A 19,103-nucleotide genomic window follows, 5' to 3' on the forward strand; every position below is an offset into this window, starting at 1 on the left:
CCTTGTCGTCTCGCCTTTCTTCCCTATTGATCGAAAATATTAGAGCAACTTATCCTTGTATAACGAGCTATTGAACGATCGATATACCCGCGATGACGATTCAATTAAAATTCCCTTATAATTTAATAATTTTCATCGTTTCAATTATCGAAACCTAACGTAAAAACGTAGTTTCGTCCCTTCCTTCCTTCCTTCCTTCCTTCCTTCCACATTTTCTCGTTATTCATTCTCGCGACAAAGATACTCGCCGACACTTTTTCTTTCCAATCACGCAATTATAGCGAATCGTAGGCGAACGAAAGCAAAATAGGAAAACGATACTACTTTGGAAAATGATCGCTCGATCGCTCGTCGATTTGAGATCTCAATCGTTACACGTTTTGATATTTTATTTGTAACGTTTCATTCGCAAATTTACAAATTTTTCTTCTCTCTCGATTATTTTTAATCGAATATAATTCGGCTCGACTCGAACGAAATTTTCCAGCGTCGAATTCCGCGAGGGGGAGGGGGAGAGGAGCGGGGAGAAGGAGTAGGAGGAGGAGGAGGAGGAGGACGCGCGATAGATCGTCCTCACGCGCAATCGCGAAATTATGTCACATACGAACGCGATTCTCGTCCAAGCTTGGACATTACGTCATTGCAGCTGAAAGCAAGCAGACACGCCGCGAGCATTACATATTTGGAAGATCGTAGCGCGGCGAGGTCGTGCAAAAATGAGCATCGCGCGACGGCAGATAAGACGGCAAGGGGGATCGAAATCCGCGATGAATTACGCGCTCGGCTTAAGTGGAACCCCCTGCGTCGTCGAGTCGTTTCGTACAAGCTCACCTACTTTCTCAAATATCATGCTTCTTATTTTTTTTTCCTTCCCCCCTCCCCTCCCCTCCCTCTCTCTCTCTCTCTCTCTCTCTCTCTTTCTTCCTTTTCTCTCTCGTCGAGTATGACGTGGCCCGATGCGACCAAATTTCTTTCGAGACGATCTGTGCGCGAAAAGGAAAGGAAAAAAAAAAAAAAAAAAAAGAAAACGAGAACTCTGTTCTGATATTTCTTTTTTCTTTCTTTCTTTCTTTCTTTCTTTCTTTTTTTTCTACGAGTTACAAAAGACGAGAGAATTATTACTCGTAGCGAAATGGCGAAGCAACGAGGATACCTTGATGCGTGATTGAAAACAAGGACTTGTCACAACCAATCACGTAGGTGGGATTAAACTGATGCATTAATGCAACAGTGACCTTGATTCTATGCAGTCTTCGCGATCGTGGGTGGAAGCTGAAGTGCAAATTCGCTTTTTCTTCTGTTACATAAATCCTTGCTATTGTAAAGCGTAACGGCGATCTGGCTCGAATTACCTCGAATTCTATTTCTAAAAAAAAAGAAAGAAAGAAAGAAAGAAAGAAAGAAAAATCGTTCGGTTTCGTAGACCGAATCTCTCGAATATTTTTGCAAATTGTTGGAACTTCGAATCGTTTTAAACTCGAAACATCGAAGCTGTATCGGAGAGAAAGCTTTGATGTCGTAAATTTACCATTCGTTTTCTTTTCTCTTTTCTCGTTATATTATTTCTCGTTTCATTTATTTACGCTCGCATACGGATTTTTTTGCATATCGATCGAGAAAATCTTACTTATTCTTAAAATATATATCGTAAACGGGATGTCAACAACGAAAAGGGAATTTTACGCTCGATCGTGTTTAAATTTAATAAGAAACGGGTTAAAAACACGTTGAGTACGCGAGTTCTTAAAATAAAATTTTCAGAAGTTAACTCTCAAGCTCGTTTATCACGCTTAAAACACAGCGTGTAGTTTCTTCTAACCGCGAACTAGGATATTCCAACAGGCCGCTAAGGTTAACGCTCCAAATTTCTAAATTCGACCGTTCCAACAAACATCGAAGCACCTGAATAACCAACGGCCAGGCGAATAACCGAGGAGAAACACAAACGCGTCTACATTCCGCGTCTTTTTTCTTTTCTTTTCTTTTCTTTTCTTTTCTTTTCGTTTTTTTTTTTTTCCCCTCCAAAAAAGATAGTTCGTAACGCGCGTGCATCACAAAAATTAGATTCGCGAGATAATAAAAGGCACAGTGTGAAACGAGCGAAAGAACGAGAGAGGGAATACGCGCGTACTTAATACTGCTCATCGTAGCGTAGAGATTTCCTCGAAACCTGGACCGATCCTCCTTCCTTAAAGTCTTTCTCGTTGACTCGAGGGGAGGACAACTTTTATCCTTTCCGAGGCTAAAAAGAAAGAACGCGCGCAAATTCCATTTTCTCGTCTCTTTCGCGTTATTCAAACAGAGAACGTCCTTGGAGACGCAATGGCGTAGTTACAAACTGGCCGTTGTCGTTCAAATTTATCCGAGATGGAGATTTTCTTTTAACTTAACTTTTGGAAATAAAGAAAGAAAGTTTCATTTTTATCCAATCTTTATCTTCGTTCTCTTTGCTTACAGATCTGCAGAGACTCGTACAAATGCAATTGCACGGGGATAAAAGGTGGCGCGGGATATCCTGGGATCCCCGGGCTTCAGGGGCCGGAAGGGCCACCGGGTGATATCGGCCCAGACGGTCCACCCGGGCCGAAAGGCGAGAAGGGCGCCGGTGGAGAATACGGCGGCATGGGAGAGAAGGGTTACAGGGTAAGCGTGTATTTTATACAAATTTCGATCGAATAGTTATTAGCGAATATTTATGTATAAGAGTCACGGCTCGATCGCGTCGAAACGATCGGCGCAGAGGCGAAACTTTTTCCCCTAACTGATTACGCGATTTAACGTCGTAAAACTCTTAACGAGACCTACAGATGTTTCGTTTCTTTATATCTTCTTCTTCTTTTTTTTTTTTTTCTCTTTGTAACTACCACGAAGTCAAATTCAACATCGCATCGATGAAAAATAAAACGTGGCAAAGTTACGTGGGAATCGCAATCGCCCGTTAATTGCTTCCGCAGTCCACGATCGTTTCGATGACAAGTGGCCGAAATTGGATGAAATCGCGTGAGACAAGATGCTCGTATTCGGTTTAACGAGAATACCAGAGAGAGTATACCTCGTTTTTCCGTTCGATTTTCGATGAAATTGTTGCGCGTGCACGCACGATTCGAGAGAAAGAGATTAAAAAATGAGAATGGCGTCAGCGGTTAGAAATGGAACGTCTCGAAATACGGAGAACGAGAGGGATATTACGAAGAAACTCCCACGAAATCCGCCCGCCCTCGATCTTCTCCGTATATATACAAGTACCGCGATTTCCTTGTTTCGTAATTCGTTCATGCGTTCGTCTTTGTATCGATACGATTTGGAGGAAATCGGTATCCAATCTCTTCGATGACGCCTACGTTGCGACGATCGAAGAGATTGATTGAACAGAGTTTCGTATCGTTTCGTACCGGTCGATGAAATCGTTCGTTTTCGCCGTTACGAGATTCTCGGCATCGATTTTCCTTAAATCGATATAAAAATCGAAATGACAAAAGAAATAACGAATGACTCGATTATTTATACATATATATATAAAATAAGAGATCGAGAAAAATAGTTTCTCAAAGGTATATAAAGATATAAAAATCAAAATTATATATATAAAAAAAAAAAAAATGAGGTACGGAAGAACAGAAATGCCGTGCAATTGTGACGGGGTGATAAAAAAACTTTGTCAAAATAACGCGATGTTAAGAGTTGGCGTGGCATCACATTTGCACGATCGATCTCTTAACGAACATCTATCAATTCGCGGCAAGATAACACGATTTTACGAGCGTATTTTTCTCCTCTTTTTCTTTTTTTTTTTTTTACGACACGTACGGATCGCATCTTTACATTAGCCAGACTCCAGGCTCCAAACGAGTCGTCCGAATGACGTCATGGCCCTTTCTGGTACCGCTGCATCGACCAACCTTTTCGACCATTGCAACGTTGCCAGTATCCCCCCGATTTCCTCCATCGCTTCTCACCTTTCTTTCTTTCGCGAATTAAAAAGCTCGTCCGTAACCGAGACGAAAACACGATTTCCCTCCTACAGACAAATCCTAAATCTGTACATCTGGATCGTGATAAAACGACGCTCAAAGTCCTCAAAGTACGAAAAAAAATATGCGTGCGTATAAAATAAATCACAATCTTTCTATAACTTCGCAACCAAGATCCAATTTTCTTTCAATTTCAAAAAATTTCAACAAAAGGATACAACTATCAAATGATAATTTTCGACTTTGCAACTCGATGAAGATAGAAGGGATGGCCGAGTATATTATAAAGCTATCTACGGAAGCTTTCATAAACGTGGATTGGGCGGACGACAATAAAGCGAGGGATACGTATAATTTTTTCATTTATTCCAAGATATTGGAATAAACGAAATAAAAATCTCGAGCAGTGTTATGTAAATTTGATCGAGGCGAACGAGGTTGTAAATCTTGGGGTTCCGAGCATTCCGACCGTGCGTGCCGACCCCAACTATAAAGACGTTCGAGCCGCTCGATTCGACCCGATCTTTGTCTCCTCCCGGTTAATCTTTTCTAACCATTTTTATCATTTTCCTTCTTCGTAACGAAGAAAACTATTTTTAAAAGTATTTCTTCCCGCCGATATACCCGGTCCTCGCGATCGCGAGGTAAGAACACGCTGACGTCATGGTTCTTTCTGGTACCCAGCAACAAGTGAAAAAAATGGACACTCCTCCTCTTCACGGTTGTTCGTTCCATCGACCACGCGAACATCCTCCAGTTATAAAAGGAATCCTGTTGTACGCCCGATGTACAGGGTGGCCAATTTTATATCCGCAGAAAGCGGACGATATAATTCGATCGAAAGGGAAGATAAACTAAATTACAGACAAAGGCGTTTTTTTCTTTCTCTCTCTCTCTCTCTCTCTCTCGATCGAATTCGATCGAACTCGTGGAGATCGATTGATTAAAAATCAAGATTGGCGCGGCGAACTGTAAAAGCTGTAGACCTCGCTTCGAAATTGGCGTCAATGCGGTGGGAATGGCACAATTGCGCGCGCTTTGGGTTAACGATTCGGCCCGCCGCGGCACGTAGGCGTTAATAATAAATTACGGCATCTCGCGTTCCTCGCGTTTGGCATTGATCCCTATCTACGTAACGATTACCCAGATATATCGCATATTACACGCATACCCACGTGCCACTCGCACTCCGTCCGTCCTCCGTTATCGCCATTCCCGCCTTCCGATTTTCCCTCCTTCCGACTTGGGAAAACTTGAAAAATAAAAAGGGAAGAAGAAACGAAGTTGTTGTTAACGATCGAAGGGGCGGGGGGGGGGGGAGAGAGAGAGAAAAGAGACGAGATGACGAGGAGGATGACACGAGGTTGACGTTGTCTCGAGGCTAGGACGAGCACGTGTAACCCCTGTTTTGTTTCGCTCGAACGAAGTAGGGTATCTAAGCGCCGATAAAGAAATCTCCGTTTCACCGACGATACGCCTCCCTCTCTCTCTCTCTCTCTCTCTCTCTCTCTCTCTCTCTCTCTCTGGCTATCCTCCTTTGATACCCAACCCACGCGCCATTAACCCCTCGTGACATTCGTACTTTGTACCACTACCCCGTACCATTACTCGATAGCCTCGCAAACTTGCCTACCGTTTGCCATTTCTTTTTCCTTTTCTTCTTTCCCTTTTTTTTTTTTTTTTTTTTTGCATCGATCCGCAAGCTCTCCGCACGCTTCTCCAATTGGAAAATACTCGACACACACCCTGTTACACGAGTGCAACAACGACAACAACGACTCTTTGTAAAAAAAAAAAAAAAGAAAAAGAAAAAACACGCGACGGAGATAAATAATTTCACCGCTACCTGTTGCGCGGAAAAATCGCGCGCGATCGAAGATCGATCGGGATCGATCTCGTCCCCGTTTGGATTCGAATCCAATGGAGTCGACTCGGCTATGGTGCAATTTTACAGAGCGATAAGGTGACACCGAAAGGTGATAACAGCCATGGAACGGATACACCGAGTGTACAAAGTCCTACGCGTTCGCTCGCTCTCGTCTTCCCGTATCTCGAAATGCGAGGGTGAGAAGCATTTCCGTTCTGCAATTCCGTCCTCGTATCGCTTCGATCTAATATACCTCGCGGTTGCTGCTGCCATCATTTTTCCTCTTTCCTCCCCCGAATAACTTTTAACGTTTTCTTATTAAACGCGAAGGAAGAAAGAGAGAAAGAAAGAAAGAAAGAAAGAAAGATGCAAAAATCGCGATAATTCAGAAAAGATAATTCAGAAAGATAAAGGTGTATATAAATCTAGCGTTAAATTACCCGAGTGAAATAATAAAATTGTCATTTCGTCGAACGAGAATATAATATAATAATTTTATCATCGTCATACCTCGCGTATAGATACGTGTGTTAACATTTCAACGCTTGAAATTTCGTTCTCGCGTTTTCTTTTTGTTGGCCACTCCCTGTCCCCCCCCCCCCCCCCCCCGCCGCCTCCCCTCGTTTCGCAACTCTTTCCGATCATCATGCCTATTACTCCAATCAAGCGAACCATTTCAACGATGATGTTTCTTCTCGCGAGAAGACGCGAGAGTATTTTCACGAAATTGGGTCGTCCCATTGAAATGGCGAGACGAGCGAAGGACAGGGAGGGGGGGAGAGAACGAAAAAGGGAGGATGACGTACCACGCGCATCGCGATAACGCACTTCCCATTGACAGATCATTCTGTGCGTCCAGCAACCGGATGTCGAGTGATCTCATAACCAGATACGCTCTGCCTACCCTTCCTTCCTTCCTTCCTTCCTTCCTTCCTTCCTTCTTTCCTTCCTTGCTTAACGTTTTACAACGTTATGGTTTATCTGTAAACAAAAGAATAAAGATAAAAATGAAACGGAAGAAAGAGACGAATGAAAGATCGATCCCGTCCAACATTGATGCTGCCGTTGGATATCTCCGTGGTCGTGAAAACCGGATTCAGTTCTGCTGATCGAGAATTACGAACGTGTTTTGATTGTCAAATTGCCCGATATTTCGACAAACGTTGTCCCGTCGTGATTGCGATCGAACGAATATCCATCGAGATTGAAAAACATCGAAGCGTTGCAATATCGAGAAAATTATTCGGTAAAGGATTGCCTCTAAACTTGAAAACGAGTTTCGCGAGTTAATGTTTCGATATTTCCGCGAAACACGAGTCGTAAGATCGACTGGTGAACGTGCGCGTATGAAGTGTAAAGAGAGGAACTAGTTGACGAATCGAATTGGGCAAAATATCAAAATATCGAATAATCGTTGAAACCGTAACGAGTTTCGTTGCGTAGCGTTACGTACGAATCGAACGATTCAACGATCAAAATTTTTGTACGAACAAAAATTTGGAAAAACGTGGAATTAAAATTCGTTGAAAATTCGAATTCTTGGCGAACGAACGAATCGAAGCGAGCCTACCCTATCCTTAGAAAGTAATGCGTGATCAATCCTTGGATGTCTACCTCCATCGATCGACTTTTGATACAAACTTTCGCTTTGAATTAAATGTCAGATAATCGAATCGGAGAGACATTTAGAAACGTTATAACATTTTGGAAAAATGGGGAAAATTTAGAGAGCGTGCCGTTCTCGATAGCGGGAGGTTGTTGATATCTCAACGATTCGCTGGTGATTAGTAAAACGCGCGCAGCGTTTCATAAAGGCCGGTGAAATATCGAGCAATTACTGGACGGGAGTTCGCGGATCCTATGAATTTATCAAGAACAATAATTGTCCATTCCATCCCTGTCCTATTTTCATTCGGTGGCCGCGATTTACACATTATACACTATTCATTTGTCCCCTCCCCCCGCATCTGTTCTATCGTTCGTTCCCCATAATTTATCAAATAACCGCGTATTAATTTTATCGCCAGCGTTTCCTCCGCAAACAACCTCCACCTCCTCTTTCGCCCCCTTTCATCCAATTCGTTCCATTCAGGTGATCGAAAAATTTTCCATTCGTTAAAAGTTTGTCCAAATCCCCGGATTCGCCCCGGATTCCCATGCAATCGTTTCACGCTACCTGTCCAATCCGAATACGCGCCAAATTTCTATATTAATTTACCCAAACCCGAACATCAAAACGATGATAGAGGAACGGTGTTCGAGATAAATAATTAAGATAAATCGGTAGCCGAGCCGTCGTGTAATTCCTCGTCGAATCATGGTGCCCTTTTTTTTTCTTTTTTTCTTTTTTCCATTTTTGAACCGTTTCATTTGGAAATAAGACGCGATCAACGTGCGAACACGCGAGTCCAGCTTGTTAACCGAGCACAGTTCATCAATTCCGATATGTAATTGAAGAGCGAAATACGGTTAAGATCGATGATTAATCCTTCGTTTTATCGGCTGCTTTGCAAAACTACCATCTTTTGCCCCTTTTAAATTACGCTTCCGTCTACCCTTATATCTATACGTTTAAAAATCGTAGATCGCGCTACGCGTCTTTAAACGGGGAAAATGATTTCGATTATTTAGATATCGATTGGCTTTCAACGTATATAACTCGAAGCCGGATAATATTTTTTTTTTACCAAGATTATTTATCTTGGAACGAATTTGTATTTTTTCGTTGTCGCGTTCAACAGTGTCAGCGTATTCGAGGAATACATCGTAGTTGTAATTTATCGTTGCGAATAATTGGAAAAAATATGCCACGATATTATTATCGTTCAAATTTATCATCATCGTGCGGTTTTGTATCCTTTTTGTCGTGTTAACAATATACGGCAATAAAAATTTCTCTATAAACGTTGATACGTTTCATCGTTACGTTTCTTCTAAATGGATGATATATAATATTCCTTATTATACTGGTGGCTGAATAAAAAAGCTTTTAATACTCGCATTATCGTCTTTTACGAACATTTTTTTCTTTTTTTTTTTTTTTTTTTCGTTAAAATAATACTCGCTGCTTAACCGATTAAGAATAAAATGTTTGAAAAATTGTCGTTATAAAGTATTTTGTCGTTTTAAAATCTCGTTTCGATGAGAAATTTCGACGAGAAACGAAGTAATACATAATTATTTTGTAGTATATATATATATATATATATATATATATATCTCTGTAGTATACAGCATTCTCGATCAGGCTCGTTTCTTGGAAGTTGTGCAACAGGTTAAAGCTGATAAAGCTGCTCCTTTTTTAACCGTTTTTTAAAACAAACTTGTATAATGCGTAATCACACGCAAGATAAGTGCGTTAATCGTGACGGAAGAAGAAGAAGATCCGACGAAGCTAAGAATTTTCCATTAAGCGTTAAAATTAAAACGCGAGACATTTCTCGATACGTCTTTCGCGATGCAAACACCATCCATCGATCGATTTTAAATTGAAAAAATACGCATTATTCGCATTATTTAACACGTTTAACGTGTCCCTGATTTCATTTCTAGAGATTGATCAAATTTACGATACGTTCGAGACAAATATATCGTATCTTTTATAATTGTTGTAACAGCCTAATCACTTTGAACGATCAATTTAAACAAAATTGACACGTATCGAGCTATCGCACTAGAGAGAGAGAGAGAGAGAGAGAGAGAGAGAGAGAGAGAGAGAGCAACCACGAACGTGATGATATAAAATAAAAAAAAAAACAAGATAAAATCAAAAACAAGTAAAAACAACTTGATTCTTGAATAATAAATTTGAAGATAAAATAAATACAATTTTCGATGCAACTATGTATCAAGATATTATGTTTCACGCGAGTTATTTTGATTCTGTGAGGTCAATCTGAACTTCTTATCGGAACGTTATAATATATCACTGTCCGACAACTTGTATAATACTTTTATAACAAGCAAAGTGACAAAATAACGATAAGCGTAAGAATAAGATTCTTAACCGAGTCAACTTTCAAACGCAAACACTTTTGAAGCGGAATAAAATTTAATCGAAAGAATATTACCGCTCTACTTAGGGGAAAAAAAAAAAAAGAAAAAAAAATATCTTACCTTTATTGTTATTACCGTCATTGTAAAAAAAAATACGAGTCAAAGATAATATCGAAGGAATAATCTCCAGTCCAGTCGAGGATCTGATTCGAGTGAGATTCGATCGGGATTCGAGATCGCAATGAACAGATCCAAGAACGCAGAAAAGGATCTTGGTGGTGTAAAAGGTGTAAATAATCGCTCGTTCCGTGACCGTCAATAAGTATACGTTCAGAGACGGTGAAAATGTTGCGTGAAAAGCTACGCGGTATAAACTCCTCCGTTCCATTCTTTGCCGAGACTTTGAGAAAATTGCCGTTGAGAAAATTTAATAATCACGAATATTCTCATTTCCTATTTTATCGTTCGTCGTTCTTCACATTCGCTTCGTATTTCGATCATTTATTATTTTTCATCGCAAAAATTACGATTCATCGCAACTTTAGTCATCTCTTTATCATATTTTAAAATTTTTTAATTTTTCCCAACTTGCTATTTCCTTTGTTATTATATCGCTTTGATCCACCTTTTCGCCCTATTTATTCTTTTTATCCTCGAAATTCCAATCCTTCAAATTAACTTACCTTCTTCTTTTCCCATATTCTTTTTCCTCGCTTACTTTCTTCCTAATTGTTTTTTTCTTTTTCTCCCCTTGAAAACCTACTTTCACTTTAATCTCCTCTCTCTTTTTCTTTCTTTCTTTCTTTCTTTCTTTTTTTTTTTTTTTTTCTTCTTCTTTTACCACGTTACTTTTTCGAAGAACCGCTTACGCTTTAATTTACCCCTTTATTCGTATTATTTCTTTTCTTTGGGAAACTTCTTTCTTTCGCACCTTCACACTTTTTACCCGATTCTTTCTCTCTCTCTCTCTCTCTCTCTCTCTCTCTCTTTCTTGCTTCTCCGTTCGGTACCGTGATGAAAAAGACGCGTTAACATTGTCGGGGTTAATTAATCGCGACCGAAGGCGTACATTTTAATTAAATGCGGATTTAATTCGAAGTTTGACGGAATTGCGAGCTTGCAAATTACTGCCTCTTTTCTTTTTTTTCACGAAACGCGCGAAACACGGTCGTCGCACGCGCATCGTTTGTCGAAGTAATCGCGAGAGGAAAAAGCTCGCTTCTTTTCTTCCTTCTTATTATTAGCCATCCAGATGCGAGGGATTATTATGGTTGAGCGCTACGGTGTTAAAGTGGTTCTTAACAGGTTCTTTGAAATATATCCAGGGGTTGAAAACGTACATATATATATCGTAATGGTAGTCAAGTAGCCAAGTGTGTATCATTTTTTCATCTACTTTTTTTCCAATACTATTTACCACGCTTTTATATCAAAGATTAAAGAGAGCGAGATACGGATTAAATTTGTGGCCTAATTTTTTCCCACAAACTTTACGCTCTAATTATTTATTCCATCGATCACGTATAGTTACAATAAAAGTAAAATACCTCACCGTCGCGATACGAATAATTCCCGTCCAAACGGGATATTTTGTATCTCTGTTATGGATGCAGAAACCAATATCCACGTCGCGACTTTTTAAAAAATTTTATCCGGCTATTTTTCTAACAAAAAAAAAAAAAAAAGAACAAAGTTCGTATCGCGAAAAGAATCGGTCAAATTTCCGTCAAATTTCTGTAAACGTGAAACACGTAGGAAACACTGCAATTTTAATCGTGCCAATTAATTTTGCCAAAAGGATCGGCGTGGTTTCGCGTTTATTTACCATAGATTAACGGTTGTTTAAAAGTATTTTATCAAATGCGTTACATTGAAAGTTATCGGCGCGACGTATTAACGATTTTAAACAAAACGAATTTAACGAACGTGTCAACGCGTAACGCGTTACAAGAGGATTGAAATCATTGTTGAAATCGTTTCGATCGAACGGTTCTAATTACGCGAGAACTTCAAACGTGACAAGTTTTCGAACGAAAGTTTCGACGATTTTGTCGGAAGAAAGAAAAAAAATAAAAAAATAAAAAAATAAAATTATAAAACGGCGTTAAAGGTAGGGACGATACGTTTGCGAGCGCAATTGGTAATTGCTAACAAACGCGCTTTATTTTATGCACAACGGAATCGCGTTTTCAACCGCGAACGCTGAGAGATGAGGAAGCGCATTCAGAGTTGCAGTTGCAACTCCGATTAGATGGCCTTCCAACGAATCAATTGCATACCACACCATGGAATAATCGCGCGCAATTGCGACGGACGTTATTTGAATAAATAACGTAGGCGGTGTACGCGTAATCGTGGAATTTATTTTTATTTGGACGAGAGAGCGACGGAGAAACGTGCGTGCAACACAATTTTTATCATTCGCGTTGAAGAAACGTACGGTTGACGTTAAATAATTCGTGGAAAAATTATAATTTAATTTTTTATTTGGTTTGCAGGGCGAGCCAGGTATACAAGGTTTTCCCGGAGCCGCAGGACTACCGGTTCGTACGCACATCTCCATTCCATTAAAAGTTGCTTCGTCGAGTTTCAATTTTTCCACTCGAGCCTCGTTCGAATTTTCCAATTTTTTCCTCCGTCGTCTAGATCGCTCAAATTACCAATTTCCAAATACATTATATAAATCATTTCGTCGAAATGAAAGCGATCTAGCAACGACTACGATAATTTCAAATTTCCCTTTCGAAAAAGTCGAATACGAGAAACGTTTCCCTCCCCCCCCCACTGATTTCCTCGTAGAAAGAAACAATTGTAATGTAGAATTTGCGGGGGAAAAGGCGAAAGAACGAGACGATCCTCGAGGGACGAGTTAAAAGAGGAGGCTGCTTTATTCCGGCGAGTAAAGGCGAAATAGAAGGGAATAATTAAACGTTTGGCCGCAGGGTAAAGCCGGTTCACCCGGTGTAATGGGACCAGACGGTTTGGACGGGTGCAACGGGACCGATGGACGTGCCGGTTCACCAGGGATACCCGGTGTCCACGGCGAACGTGGTCCACCGGGGCCGATGGGAGATTACGGGCCCATCGGCGAACCCGGCGACGGAGGCATCAATTCCGTGGGCGTGAAGGGGGTTCGAGGAAATCCCGGCATGAACGGACTCGAGGTGAGCAAAGGTTTTATTTTCCATTCTAGGCCAGGCATCTCGTGGTTATGGAATGGGAGATGGAACGCGCCGGGTTAAAAATACGTGCGTCGCGTAAGGATACGTTCGATTTGGTTAAAAATTCGCGGATATCGAAGAGGAATCGCGGGAAATAGTTATAGTTTTATATATATATATATATATCAGGGCGAAACGGGTGGCGACGATAGAGGCTTTAGAGACGCGACGGAGAGGGAGCGATCGCGGAATTGAAAAATCTGTTTATTTCGATTTATTTCGAGATAAAAGTATAAAAAGAGAAAAAAAATTCAATAATCTCTGTGACACAGCGTGATTTAAACAAGAAATTTATCCATTCTATTTCCGTGTTTAAGTTTCGAAATGGGAGGAATTACGTTAATACGATCAGAAATTTGAACGTTATCGATTAAATAATTTATAGAATTGAAACTAACTTTTAAATATCGTACAATAAAGATAATTAACGTTTCCATTCCATTTCAATTTTTCTTTCCTCCCGGACGAAATTCCATCGAGATAAATTTGTTCGTTCGTTCGTTCCTATCCTATCGCGTCCGATGATAGAAAAACACCTCGGCCTCGGTTGCCAAACTGATCTCACGAGATGGCAAAAAATCGAGGCAAGAATGTTAACGATCTTCGTCGAGGCAGGACGATCCATCGGAAACTCGGATTAAATGGGAGACTTTTTTTTTGTCCAGGGTTATCCAGGATCGTACGGGATCCCCGGTGAAATAGGGTATCCAGGAGAGACGGGCGACATGGTGAGTAGTAGTAGAGGATCGCGACTTATTCGTTGGTAAGTATTTCGCTCGAGGTACCGTAACCGACCGATCTGGGGGCCAACCAGAAGGTTCGTGAACCTCTTACGAGCGTTTAGATCGTTGGCCGAGAGCAACTCGGTTGGCCGGCCGAGCAACGGAGAATGAAAGAAAGAAAGAACGAACGAAAAAAGAGAGAGAGAGAGAGAGGGGGGGGGGGAGTTCTCTGGATGTCTCGTTCCTTTTTGCGAAACACCACCTGCTCGTATGAAATATCGCCCGGTTGGTTAAGCAAGCGTTCCCTGGCAATATTTAACGGACACGCCGGAAACGAGAAATGTGGAGGCGAGTAAGGGGAGGGGAGGAATTTAAAGGAATTCCCGTGATATCGCGCGTTGATAAGCTGCTCACCGTGTGGAATCTTCTTACGCGTCGCTTCGTAAAAATCACCCCGTAACACCATCTTTTGTTCCCGCGTTTATATTCTATATGTTCCATCGACGATTTTCCTCCGCATTCCAATGAATTATGAATCAATCCCTTTGTTTTTCCTTCGTTTTAACGCGACAAATTAATCAATTTGTTTTCCCGATGTATAATTTTTGAAAATAATTCGATAAACGAATTTCACGCGTGATCGATTTTACGGAACGATTTTATCGATGGAAAGAAAGACACGATCGAAGGAAGATGCGCGATAAAGAAAAAAGGAAAAGAAGAGAAATGGGCGTCTCGGTAAAGCTAAGCGGAGAGGTCTGCGACGATCTCAGTCGGCAGAGCAATCGTGTTAATCTGTGAACACGAAACGAGCTAGGATCCGCTGAAATCTGAAACGTCGCGCTTCTAACCGAGCTAGCCCGTTATCTGCTGACACGACAGCCACCGATAACACGCGAGCCGAGCCGAGTCTTCCCTCGGGAAAAGATTCGAACGTGAGCGATCGCCTACTTTCGAGCAACTTGAAACCTCTGTGTAAGAGAGAGCGTTGCATTCGTTGCATTCGACGACCTTCCGACCATCACACCATTATTATAGACACGAAACGAAAAGATTGGACGAGATGAAGGAGGGGAGATTTTTCACAGGGTTTCCGTGGCCCTCCCGGTTTGCCAGGCATGCAAGGTGACGTCGGGGACACGGTGTACGGTATAAAGGGCGCGGAGGGTGAGCAAGGAGACAGAGGAGAACCTGGACCTCCGAGCAACGGGGAATTCAAGGAAAAAACGAAAGTGACGCCGGTGAAGGGCGCTACCGGTTCGAAAGGAGTACGAGGAGATGTTGGGGATCGAGGAAGAAAGGGAGAAATGGGCGCCAAAGGACCTATCGTGAGTACCACGAGTTTGAAAAGGCGATCGTTCTCATTTGTATCCTGCCTCCTTGTATTCGCGAGGAAACGCAAAAATCTCGAAAACATTGTTTTCAAATTGTGTAGTAGTCATTCCATTAATTGGACCCGTATCCCCGTTGTTGTTGTTGTTGTATTGGCGAAATTTTTTCACGCAGGGTCGGCCAGGATTTTTCGGTATCAAAGGTACGAAGGGGGAGCAAGGTGACGACGGGCCAAGGGGTAAACAAGGGGCGGAGGGCCCGCCAGGACCCGCGGGAGAAAAGGGAGAGAAGGGAGCGCCAGGATACGCTGGAAAACCGGGACCGGACGGATTAGACGTAAATCTTTCCTAACGAATCGCGAGAGATTAAACAACTTTTTTTTTACGCGGTTTATATATTTATATATATGTGTGTGTGTGTGTGTGTATTTCAATTTAGGGAGAATTGGGAGATGCGGGGAATCAAGGACCACCTGGTAAACAAGGAGCTCCCGGAGAACCCGGAAAGTACATACCGGAATTGGACGAGATAATTCAAGGAAATATCGGGATTCAAGGAGATTTAGGTCTGCGATTTTAACAATTTTTTTTTTTTTTTTTAAACACGAGAAAACACACGGTGTAAAATCGATGTTGATCAACATTTTTTCACCGCCTAGGTCCACCCGGTAATCCAGGGGAACCAGGAACACCAGGTTTACCCGGCAAAGTAGGTTATATCGGGCCACCTGGTCCTCCAGGACCTCCCGGCTCCTCTGGTTTACCAGGATTGAAAGGATCTTCCGTCAAAGGAGAGCCAGGAGACGATGGTTCGTATCGAAGATGGATGAAAAATTCGAAGAATTCATCGAACGAACTATTTTAATACGTTCTCCTTCTTTTCCTTCTTCTCTTTTATCGAAGGTTTTACCGGAGAGATGGGTCTGCAAGGACCTCCGGGTGCGCCGGGTATACCTGGAATCGTTGGACCTAAAGGATACCCTGGATTAACGATAATTGGACCACCAGGTCCCGATGGAAAACCTGGGTATCCAGGTGTGCCTGGCTTGCCTGGAGATCGCGGTGATCCCGGTGTCCAAGGTATTGAAAGGAAAATTATCGTGCGATAATAAGTTTCACGGCACGATAACGAATTAATAATAACGCATCGGTTCAAAAGGTCCGAAAGGTTTTCCTGGTAAAGGATCGAGGAACCCGGGTCCTCCGGGTGAACGCGGTTTACCAGGCATACCGGGACTTCCCGGACCCGATGGGTGGCCAGGTTTACCAGGTCCCAAAGGTGTGAAAGGCCTTAAAGGAGACGATTGCGATTGCCCGCCAGGTATGTTGTCATCATCCATGCATCACAGACGAATAAAATTTTTTTCTTTTTTTTTACGCGCGAATAGAATTTTAACGCACGTGGAACGATAAGCGATATTGGACGTTGACCGCGATATTCTATTTCAACGTCATATATTGAAAATATCTGTGCTTTAATAGCGAACGTTATAAAACGGCTTCGCTCCATTTGCCGCTGTCGAGACAATATCGGTTTACAAGCGTGACTAATGACGACGACATCTTTTGAGGTAAGAACAGTGGTGGATAGTTACTGGTGTATCTTTCTGATTCGCAATGAGGTTACAACGTTATCATTTCTGATAATGCGAATCGTATTTATTAAACGTTAATCTTACGTATCTTACTTATCTTTATCCGCGTGAAACTAACGCGTTACAGTTGTTCTATTTAACAACGTAAAAGCGAAATTTAACAAATTATTACGTTTAGCAACAATTGATTTGATTCTTGTTAGCGTAGCTTCGAGAAAGAATTGATTCTCTATATACAATAATTAGATAAGAGATTCGTCGAAAATGAAATCTGAAAATCTAAAATCTTAATAAAAGAGACGTTGAAATGTTACGTTTGAAAATTAGACGGTATTTTATTAATAAAGATTCGTCTAATCGTGAAAGAATCTGATGATGAAAGAAGAATCTCTATCTATCTATCTATCTATCTTTTAAATAATATATCTAATAAATTTAAATGACAAAAATTAAAGATTAAGAATTATCTTTGTAAGAATTATATCTAAAAGAATAGATAAAGAACTAGAATTTCTTCTTTCTTATTTTTAGAAAAATATTTGGAAACTTAAGTAAATTCGATCGGTCATTTTCAGATTTGCAGAATAGCGTTTGTTTGTTTTTTTAAACGCAAATTTAACTATTTCGATTTAATTATCAGATAAGTTACCGCAATATATATATGGCACGATATTAACGGAAAATAAGGTATCAACTTTGCTACATGTGATGCTTGACAGCATGATAATTACCACAGCCGTGGTACTACTGCACACCTCGTGTCCCAATTTCAAAACTAATTTGCATTTGCAAACAAAGGATCAACGCATTTACGTATTAGAAAATCAAAATAACAAAGTATCAAAATATAATCGTAACAAATATCTACGGACAAAATTCGCTCAAATATCGCGAACGTGCCTGTCCAATTATCAATTCGAAACTTTTGATAAAAATAAAGCAAAATGATGATATCGTGAGAGATGAGTATTATAAACGGAAAAAAATTATTTCGAAACAACAAACAGTGAAACCTGGACCGAAGGGTGAACAAGGCGATTCTGGATTGGATGGATATCCCGGCACGCCAGGGTATCCAGGATTGCCCGGGCCACGTGGATTCAAGGGGGTACAGGGTAAACGAGGTATCGTTGGGCCGAGAGGATTGGAAGGCGATAGCGGGAGGCCAGGAGTCGCGGGCCCTCAAGGAGCCAAGGGAGAAAGGGGACGATTGATAGTGCCAGACAAAAAAATAATTGGAACGCCTGGAGATGTCGGCGACAAAGGTTATCCTGGCGTCGAAGGGCCGACAGGGTCGCGAGGAGAACCTGGATTTCGCGGTGACACGGGACCCGAAGGGCCCAAAGGGGAGAAGGTGAGAAGGATCTCGCTTTGCTTCTTCTATATCGTCCCGATATAGAATACGCGTGTAAAAATGTATTTTACACTTATTCGACTGGAATAACGTTGACCAGGATAATTTTCGTTCGTTGTCAGGGCGAGCTCGGTCCTCCTGGGCGGCCAGGGGGCGACGGTTATCCCGGAATAAATGGTATTCCGGGTGAAAAAGGTGACGATGCATCGACGCCGATCGAATTTTTGAAAGGTGAACCAGGTTCCCCGGGCATCCCGGGACTCAGAGGTCCGCCGGGTGACAAAGGAGCGAAGGGAGAGCGCGGGATATCCTCGCAATACAATATACAACTGAAAGGAGAGAAGGGGTACAAAGGGGAACGCGGTGATCCAGGTAAAAAAAAAAAAAAAAAGCCTGAGGGAGAGACGACGATTGTTGGAGAAGTAGTAGAATTATGCAAGTTTTTTTTTCTTTTCTACGCAAAAATTAAACATGTCGCAGGAGAGGACGGTGGCAAAGGCCCGGAAGGATGGCCAGGTGACGAAGGATTTGTAGGACCACCGGGAATTCCTGGATCTGTCGGTATATCGCGTCAAGGGCCCGTAGGTCTGAAAGGATATCCCGGTATGCCGGGAGATCAAGGTCCTCGCGGTGCCCCCGGCACACCAGGATCGCAAGGACCTGTCGGTTTCCCGGTAAGTGTTTCCTTCCTTCTCCTCCCCGCCATTCTCCTTCTCTTCATTGTAATTGTTGAAACGCGGAATAAAAAGATTGAAAATTGGATTGATCGGTTTAGGGACGCGTAGGTAACAAAGGTGATCGAGGGGATCCCGGCTCGAATCAGACGTACGGCGATTACGGATTAATGGGTTGGACCGGAGAGAAAGGAAACGTGGGTGATGCCGGACCTGTGGGTTACCGTGGTAGGCCTGGACCAGATGGGACGAAAGGCGCGAAAGGAAGCAAAGGTGCTCCTGGCTCGGCGGGTATACCTGGACTTCAGGTAATATTATGCGATATTCTTAACGAGAGAAGGACCAAAGTGTAAGATCCTCGAAATCTGTAAA

The 19,103-nt window shown here is 41.8% G+C and overlaps 1 protein-coding gene across 1 annotated transcript in view; it reads left to right on the top strand.

Annotated features, from left to right (window-relative positions):
* LOC100871597 (uncharacterized) overlaps positions 1–19,103 on the top strand; it is a 42,357-nt gene that overhangs the window by 17,757 nt on the left and 5,497 nt on the right. The window contains exons 2-15 of the mRNA XM_086907031.1: positions 2,458–2,643; positions 12,333–12,377; positions 12,777–12,998; positions 13,721–13,783; positions 14,866–15,105; positions 15,284–15,445; positions 15,548–15,674; positions 15,768–15,917; positions 16,012–16,188; positions 16,268–16,429; positions 17,711–18,057; positions 18,180–18,429; positions 18,538–18,731; positions 18,833–19,039. Of these exons, the coding sequence (XP_086763157.1) occupies positions 2,458–2,643; positions 12,333–12,377; positions 12,777–12,998; positions 13,721–13,783; positions 14,866–15,105; positions 15,284–15,445; positions 15,548–15,674; positions 15,768–15,917; positions 16,012–16,188; positions 16,268–16,429; positions 17,711–18,057; positions 18,180–18,429; positions 18,538–18,731; positions 18,833–19,039 (2,532 nt within the window). The remainder of the gene's footprint in view (positions 1–2,457; positions 2,644–12,332; positions 12,378–12,776; positions 12,999–13,720; positions 13,784–14,865; positions 15,106–15,283; positions 15,446–15,547; positions 15,675–15,767; positions 15,918–16,011; positions 16,189–16,267; positions 16,430–17,710; positions 18,058–18,179; positions 18,430–18,537; positions 18,732–18,832; positions 19,040–19,103) is intronic.

Source organism: Apis florea, unplaced genomic scaffold (assembly GCF_048593485.1).
Source record: "Apis florea isolate Af1SG1 unplaced genomic scaffold, ASM4859348v1 contig_24_pilon, whole genome shotgun sequence".
Classification (NCBI taxonomy): Eukaryota; Metazoa; Arthropoda; class Insecta; order Hymenoptera; family Apidae; genus Apis; species Apis florea.